Below are 8,771 nucleotides of genomic sequence, written 5' to 3' on the forward strand. Positions count from 1 at the left end.
GCGGAAAGTTTAAATTTTCAGAATTGTTTTATTAAAATAAATAAATCATGTGATCCAACTTTATGCCATAATTATGTGTGTGTACATTTAATATGCCAAATATTAAATAGCTGCAGCGTGTCGTTGCTAATTCCACACAATGTGTTGTTATTTACTAGTATCATAGTATTCAGCTTTCATTTGGAAAGTAATGAATGGATTTAAAGGAGAACAATAAACCTTTCACATAGAATTAAGTAATGCAACATATCTTAAATATATTCTATAAATATATTCATTAATTGAATAGAAAATAATGAGTTAAAACCGTAATCAATTGACTTTATTAAACTGACAGTACGTAATTATCAAGTTCAAAATGTAATGTTTGTCGACGAAATGGCGCACCATACTTGTATCATAGTATTCAGCTTTCATTTGGAAAGTAATGAATGGATTTAAAGGAGAACAATAAACCTTTCACATAGAATTAAGTAATGCAACATATCTTAAATATATTCTATAAATATATTCATTAATTGAATAGAAAATAATGAGTTAAAACCGTAATCAATTGACTTTATTAAACTGACAGTACGTAATTATCAAGTTCAAAATGTAATGTTTGTCGACGAAATGGCGCACCATACTTGAAGCACATGGTAAACTAAAATCCATCGGTAACAAGAATATGCAAAACTAAGCATAGTTGACAATAAAGACAGAGGTAAATTACATCACTAGAAGATTAATAATACACAATTATAACAGTCAAAACACTTACACAGTGGAATTCAAGGCTTACAAAAAACTGTAGTAATCGAGCGTTTAGAAATATGGCGCAGTACTCCACCCATAAACAAACAAGTCGTACACAAAATCTTTCGTACAAAATACATGTAGTAATCAAAATAAGATATGCACAAGACATAACAGAAATAAAAGTTAACGTTGTACACAAGATAAGCACACAAGATATTTATAATTTTATATTAATGAAATGGTTTGTTAGCTTGCTTCTTATATCCCAAAATGATGTTTTGATATTTTCCATTATTTTTTTTTTTAAGATTAAGAATGATAATAGGCAAGTGTATTTTTAGTTTGCACGCTTATTTTCATGTCTCTATGCATATGTGCGGAGAGAAGCTTATATATTATAGCAAAGTACTTACATTGTACGATTGCAAATCTACTTATTACTTAAAATTGTAATTTGCAAGATTGCACTCTGAATTTCATGGTCCTGTCGCAAAGTACTGCCAATGCATTTTCTCTCCAATCTCACTAAGCTGATTCCGAAGACCCCGGCCCGTGAATGCAGACGATACTTATGGGCAGTCTTTCAAGATATATATCCAGTTTGACCTAGAATCTTCGAGTTTCTCTAACAAGGACTGTCTAATTTCTTCCCAGAATTTTAATTTACGGAAGCGCAATTGAAGTTTAATCCCAACTTAATAAGTCAGCCCACTCATAAGGCTATCAAGTATTTATTTTTAAAAATGATTATAACCCTGCAAATGGATTTGATATAAACTTCGACTTGATGTAAACATTGTCTTTCGCTAGCTTGATTAACCAACTAGCTAATTCTTCCTAAAAAAATCAAATAATTTATTATATAATGAATAAATGTTGCCTTTGTAAAAATATATTTCACATTTTAAAAATTTTGAAAAATTCCGTTCCGTTCCGTTAAATACCAATATCCACACGGGTAACGGTATTTTGCGGAACGGAACGGAACCAGAAGAAAATTGTTCAGACGGAAGGTAAGTGATGAATATTAAAATTTTTTCCTTGCGAATGTGCTCGTTATATTTTTGAATTCTACGTAATATGGGATACACATTGCGTTATTGCTAGCTTGATGAACAAACTAGTAATATCATCCGTGTAAGTAATGTAGTATCATAGATGAAATAAAAGTTATAGCTGTACACAACACAGGAGTGATATATATGCTCATATGCAAGATGTTTGAATTGATGAAATGATTTGTTGGTTTGCTTCATTTATCTCAAAATAACATAGAAATAAATAAACAGCTAGTAGTTGTTCTGATATATTTTATATTTCAAATTTTTTTAAACGGTTCCGTTCCGTTCCGTTAAATACCAATATCCACACGGGTAATGGTATTTTGCGGAACGGAACGGAACCAGAAGAAAATTATTTATAAGTATGGTAACAACATTTGTTATATCATCATCCATTCAAATTTATTTCAAATAAGACTATCAAGTATTTTTATCGATATTATCCCTGCGCTGCGAATGATCTTGGTATAATATGAATTCTACTTGATATAAGCATTGTGTTTTTGCTAGCTTAATTAACCAACTAGTTAGTTTTGCCGTGACAATGATATGAAATTGATAAAAAAAAAATGAAAACAGAGTTGTTGTTGTATGCAGCACACGCACACAAACGCTGAAATTAATAATCAGCAAATACACAAGATGACTGACTTGATTTGATTGATAGACTCATTCATCTTTAAAGAATCTGATAAAAAATTCAAGGAACGGTGAGTAGTTGTTGTGATATTTTCCATTATTTAAAAAGTTTGAAAGATTCCGTTCCGTTCCGTTAAATACCAATATCCACACGGGTAATGGTATTTTGCGGAACGGAACGGAACCAGAAGAAAATTGTTCAGACGGAAGGTAAGTGATGAATATTAAACTTTTTCCTTGCGAATGTGCTCGTTATATTTTAGAATTCTACGTAATATTGGATACACATTGCGTTATTGCTACCTTGATGAACAAACTAGTAATATCATCCGTGTAAGTAATGTAGTATCATAGATGAAATAAAAGTTATAGCTGTACACAACACAGGAGTGATATGCACATATGCAAGATGTTTGAATTGATGAAATGATTTGTTGGTTTGCTTCATTTATCTCAAAATAACATAGAAATAAACAAACAGCTAGTAGTTTTCTGATATATTTTATATTTCAAAATTTTTAAACGGCTCCGTTCCGTTCCGTTAAATACCAATATCCACACGGGTAATGGTATTTTGCGGAACGGAACGGAATCAGAAGAAATCTATTCAGAAGAAAGATTACTTAAGTAATTTTCATCGACGTTACACACACAGATTAATTGAGTTTGGTTTAAACCTCAACTTTATATTTACAGTGTCAATCAAACATCATAAAACAACTAGTGACTTTAGGTTTTCTCGGGAAAGAAGCGTGTATTGACTTATAGAGCAATGAGTAGCATATTTTATGTAATACACAGTTCATTAAAACAGCAAAATTTGTAAAACAATCTTCCATTTACGATAAGTTAAATTGAAATAATGACGTTTTAAAAAAAATCTTGTTTCCCCTTTTGGGGCCTCTTAACTGGTTCCGTTCCGTTCCGCAAAGTACCAATAGCCCAACTCCTGATTTTACACCGGTCATCACAGCAGCACCATCAGAAACAAATGCACAAAGTCCTTTTTTGTCCAGTTCAAATTTTTCTAAATTGTTGAATATTGTTTTTGTGATAGTTTTTGCATCTGCAGATTCTGCGTCTTCGAGAAGATCATTCACAGATAGAAATTGTGTCTTCACTTTGCCATCAGCTTTGCTGTAGTATTGAATGAAAGTTACCATTTGTTCAGCTACTGAAATGTCAGTTACTTCATCCACCATCAGCCCATAGCAGCTTCCTTGTCCAACTTCTCTTAAATATGTACCTTGGACTGTTTTACCCAGTAGATCTATTATTACAGACAGTGCTGTTTGTGATCTATGTTGAAAATGCCTCATTTCTTTCAACCCTAATCTCTCTAAAAGTAACAACATTGGTCTGACTTTACAGTTTGGCAACTCTTCTTTAATAATCCAGTTTACAGTTTCAAACACTTTCACAAGAACTTCATCAGCTACCTTCTCTCTTTCCGATATTTCCCTTTGAAAAAATGAGACTTTTTGCAGCATTTCTGAGGAAATAGCATTTTGATGTTGTACAGTTTTACAATGATCAGTGAATGCCTCTGGACGGATTCTCTTGGATCCTCTTGGATCTTTGTTGAAAATCTTTTGTTTTATTTTGGGTGTTCATTGTATCATGTTTTCTACAAAGGTAACAATATAAACCCTCTCCTTCTGAGAAAATTGCCCACCATAGGTTTATTGTTTCACAGTATGACATTTTATTCTCAAGCCAGCTATGTTGCAACTTGTAGGTTTTTTTGTTTTCTTTTTCAGTAAGACAAAAAGACTTGGAACTTTCAAAACATTTTGTCTCGCATATGTCATGGTGGTGAACATGTTTCTCAGGAAATAAATCAGTAACTTCTGATATTGAATGGCTTTTAACTTGAGAACTGCTGCTGCTAGCTTGAGAACTGCTGCCGGGGACTTGTGGACAGCTGCTGGGGACTTGAGGACTGCTGCCGAGAACTTCAGAACTACTGCTAGGACTTGAATTTTCTTTTGGGTTTGACTCTACAATAATAAAAATGCAATTTATTTTTGCATGGCAGTAATACACATTTTGTTTGCATTTATTTTTATTACTGATAAAAATAAATGAGTAATGAAAATAAATACAAACAAACTGTAGTGTGTGATCATTTCATTTCTTTCAATAAAAATCAATTCATCATTATTTAAAATAAATTATATGAGTCATTCTCAAAATCCGCCAAAATTTTGGTCATGGGTCAATAAAAATTATATCAAGGAAAAATAATATAAATTTGTACATTAATATATACCACACAATATTCTGCGGTTAGCAAAACACTTTAATTCTTTTTGCATGACATGTTTAAAGAAAATTTGCCTTTTTTAATGTCCAAATGAGCACTCTTTTTGTTGCACTTTCATGTGGTTTATAAATATATCCAGTACATTTTGCTCTCATGTTTTTAAATGTATGCTTTACACAATTCTTAAGAAGTACATTTCAAACAATAAAAGTTTTGTAAATGTACTTGTTTTATGAAATATTAAGACTTTAATGTGTGTCACAAGAGTTTTCGTCTCTCCTGTTATGTTAATGTAAAAACAGAAAATAGAAATATTTAGAATGACCCTTTTTGGATTCAATGCTTTTCATCAGCCTTAGTTTCATTTTCATGAAGCAAAGTTGTTGACGCCATTTTTTTGAAGTTCGTTGGTTTGAGGAAAATGTCCCAAATGTAAGTATGATTTACTCAGTAGAAAAAAAAAACTAGTCCTTACTGTTACATTGAAAATTGACTTAAACATGAATGTAAAATGTTTTAACTTTTCTTACAAAATAACTTAACAATTTTGTTTCAAACTACTGCATCATCAACAGTGTATGGTAGACAGGAAGGGAAACAAACAACCATATATAGAGTAATTGTCTATCCTGTTATTGTCCATCCTGTTACATGTAAATTTGTAACAGGAAAGACATTTTTATATAAAAATGAGGATTTTAAGACATTTTCATTATTTATATAGCAATAACTTTTCATAAAATATTCAATAAAGTAGTATGTACAATAAATTAACCTTAAGTAAGGATTTTTGTTTTAATAGTTTATGTTATTACATAAGAAGTGATTTTGTAACAGGACAGATATATCATTGTTACAGTACGTACAAATGTCCATAATAACAGAAGAACTATGAATATTTGTTCACTAATCAGATCAAAACATTTTTCATATCATTTTTTGTGAACAATCACTTCATATTCTGTTTTTTATTACTTACAGATACATTTTGTTAGTTAATGATGTCAATATATATTTTTGTAACAGGAAAGACATGGACTGTTACAGGATAGACAATTAATGATTGTTTTTTTCTTTAAACATCATGCTGATTATTATATATAATCCATAAAAAAGATATATGTTTTTTCATTATATCTCAGTTGTTTACAAATCAATTCAGCATCTAGTGATTATGTATAAATATATTAAGGCATTTTAATTCAGTGTAACAGGAAGGACAATAAATTGTTTCTCAAGCAACATAATTTTTCCACCTTTTAATCAAAATATTTGATCTGCAGTTAAGTAAACTATTTTTATTTTTAAAGAATTATATCAATTTCGTTGAAAAATGAAAGTTGTCTTTTGGGATAGGTAAAAATGGGGATGTCCAATGCTGACATACAGAGAAAATACAGGCAGAAGAGAGATGCCTCATTCCAGAGCCAGAAAAGTTAGATGGGAGTACCCACTACAAAATAATTGACAACGTCTGGAAAAAAGTTACAGAAAAGTGAGACAGCCTACAGTCCATAGTCATACATAAAGCTTACAAATGCTTTTAAATAAGTACTCTGTTAAATGTAATCTTTTTATTTCACTCTACATCGTCCTTCCTGTTACTTCATTTTCTTTAAAAGTTGATATTTTCTAAGGCAAATATTATTATAGGAAAAGTTTGTTTCTCTTGTATTTTACATAGTAATCAGAAATGAATCTGTTATTTAATTTAAATATCAACATCAATTTCCACTACTGACCAGATTGTGTTATTAGGAGTCTCTCCTGTTACAGTTGTAAACATTTTTCAATTTTTATTCTATATTTTTCAATATTTTTTACCTCTTCACAAATGTCATTATATATTAGGAACACCTTAGTAAATTTTCAGGATTATTTATATTCAGTGTTTAACCAAATGAAGATTTTGATCTGAATGTACACAAGAAGTCCCTCCTGTTGCTTATTTTGTTCTTTCCTGTTACACTTTTTACTGTAAAGATTATAAAACTTTTATCATAGTTTTTAATGGTATTGTTTAAGGTTCATCTATATTTTAACAGCATATTAATTGACTCCAAACTGTGAGATTGATGCTAAGTTTACTATCAATCAACTTTAAATCAGAATTATGATTTTTTAACAGGAGAGACTTGTTTAATACAACATATTGTCTTTCCTGTTGCGAGACTCAGTCTTTCCTGTTACAGCACCATAAATATAAAAATATGTTGCATGTGTATATTTCTTTTAGGTTTGGGTCTACATATATGCTTAAAGTTTTATTTCTGATCAAATATAAGCACTTTGAGCTTTATACTTATCTTTTTATTCTGTAAAATTGTGAAAATAACAAACAAAATGTTTACCTGTTTGAACATTTTCTATTATATTATTGTAATTTGTATTTTACTTCTGTTTCATTGAAAAAATGTTAGTGGTTCTTTATTTGTCATGCTTTCACAATATTGTCTGAAGAAATTTTGGAATATTTTTGTGCTTCAATTTATTAAAATTTGTATTTTCTTATGTGTAACAGGAAGGACAACATTTAAGTATGACCAGTTCTTTGATCGTGTTTTACTCAGAAATCAAATAATCTCTAGGTGGGAGTTAAGTGTTTTTGTATTCTTCAGATATGTGTTTATTGTTACAATTGAATAAAATTATTTTTCAACACAAGAGAATTCATGATTTTTCTTCAATTTTATTTCTGCGTTTTTTGATAATGACTCATATATCAAATATTTTTTATCGTTTTTACATCTTATTTTACACTGACAAACAGGCACAAAGAAAATTAAAACCTATGTGAAAAGTAAATGTGTTGCAGTTAGTAAGTTAGTACTACCTAGCAATGGATGAGTGCAAGCTATAAAAGAGCGTGACTTTTACAAGCAGAATATAATACAGAGATCACAGGCATACATAAAAAATAGATATTAAGCAGATACCAGAAAACCTACTGCCAGGCATACAAACATTACAGCATTTATATTTGGGAGACTAAGGGAAAAAATTACCTCAACTCAACTAGATAATTTGGAATAAAAAAAATATTAATGTTTTCTTATTTTCATTTTCAGCATTTGTGTTACTTTACCTAGATATTGACAAGGAAGAGAATTAACGCTTACCATCTTCTATTCGTTTGCGATTGCACTGGACTTCAGTTGCTTGATCTTGTGTGCTTTCTCGTTTTTCTTTGCTACAAGAATTGTTAACCAATAACGTGTAATAAACCTTAGTTATACATTTGGTAAATATTTTTTGTGACACGTTCAAGCTTCCTATAATCGAACATGAACGTAGTCTTAGGGCCTACCTGTTTTTAAAGCCAAAAAATGCCAGTTTCTTCTGAGCTGCCATCATATACACCGGAAGTTTAAATCGAAAAAGAATTGTAGAAACAAACAAAACGGAATTTAAAAATCCGTAAAACTAATCCCGAACCGGAAGCGTTCGCGTTTATCGATAGCGAAGAAAATGTTTACAATTGTGATTATAATTGAAGGAAATTGTATTACTTTGGTTTCTAGTTACATATCACTTTAATTTTTCTTTTTATCAAATTTGAACTGCAAAAATAGCCGGGTAATTACGTCACTATAGCCGGGGGAATTCCTCGCCTCCCGGGTCTTAGAGACAACCCTGAGAAGATGTTGAAAATGTGAATAATTTACAGACAGACAGACGGACGACAGACAAAATGTGATCAGAATAGCTCACTTGAGCTTTCAGCTCAGGGGAGCTAAAACGTAAAAGAAAGAGGTACAAATCACAAAGTATATATGACTGAATTTTCAATGAGTTTTTGTTCTTTATTAGATTTTGAATACAGAAGTATTTCAAATAAACTGAATTTTGATCACTATTTGAAAATATAGTCAGGTTTAGTGAATTATATGATATGTATTTGATCATGTTGAAATTTGAATAAATATTGTTTGTTAATATCATATGACAATAATTTACAAATACTATTTCAAAAAGTATATGTGCTTTTGCAATAAAATGTTATGTAAAATAATTATTAATTACCTATGATTTTATATAAGATTAACTGTTTTTGTCAAAGGCCA

General features: G+C 30.3%; 1 protein-coding gene across 1 annotated transcript; it reads right to left on the bottom strand.

Annotated features, from left to right (window-relative positions):
• Positions 1-2,975: 2,975 nt before the first annotated feature.
• On the bottom strand, positions 2,976-8,246 carry LOC128177526 (uncharacterized). Its single transcript, XM_052844251.1, has 3 exons — positions 8,015-8,246; positions 7,827-7,897; positions 2,976-4,441 (listed from the first exon to the last, which is right to left on the bottom strand). Exons 1-3 carry the CDS (start codon positions 8,059-8,061, stop codon positions 3,975-3,977), a joined length of 585 nt encoding a protein of 194 aa, XP_052700211.1. The 5' UTR covers positions 8,062-8,246; the 3' UTR covers positions 2,976-3,974.
• Between the last annotated feature and the right edge of the window lie 525 nt (positions 8,247-8,771).

The sequence above is a fragment of the Crassostrea angulata genome, chromosome 3, assembly GCF_025612915.1.
Source record: "Crassostrea angulata isolate pt1a10 chromosome 3, ASM2561291v2, whole genome shotgun sequence".
NCBI lineage: Eukaryota > Metazoa > Mollusca > Bivalvia > Ostreida > Ostreidae > Magallana > Magallana angulata.

Bases quoted from the DNA above. Each gene is read 5' to 3' on its own strand.
- LOC128177526 (XM_052844251.1), bottom strand. From the start codon at position 8,061: ATGATGGCAGCTCAGAAGAAACTGGCATTTTTTGGCTTTAAAAACAG. The intron at 7,898-8,014 runs GTAGGCCCTAAG...CAATTCTTGTAG, and splicing joins TTTTTTGGCTTTAAAAACAG to CAAAGAAAAACGAGAAAGCA. The intron at 4,442-7,826 runs GTAAGCGTTAAT...TTATTATTGTAG, and splicing joins TCGCAAACGAATAGAAGATG to AGTCAAACCCAAAAGAAAAT.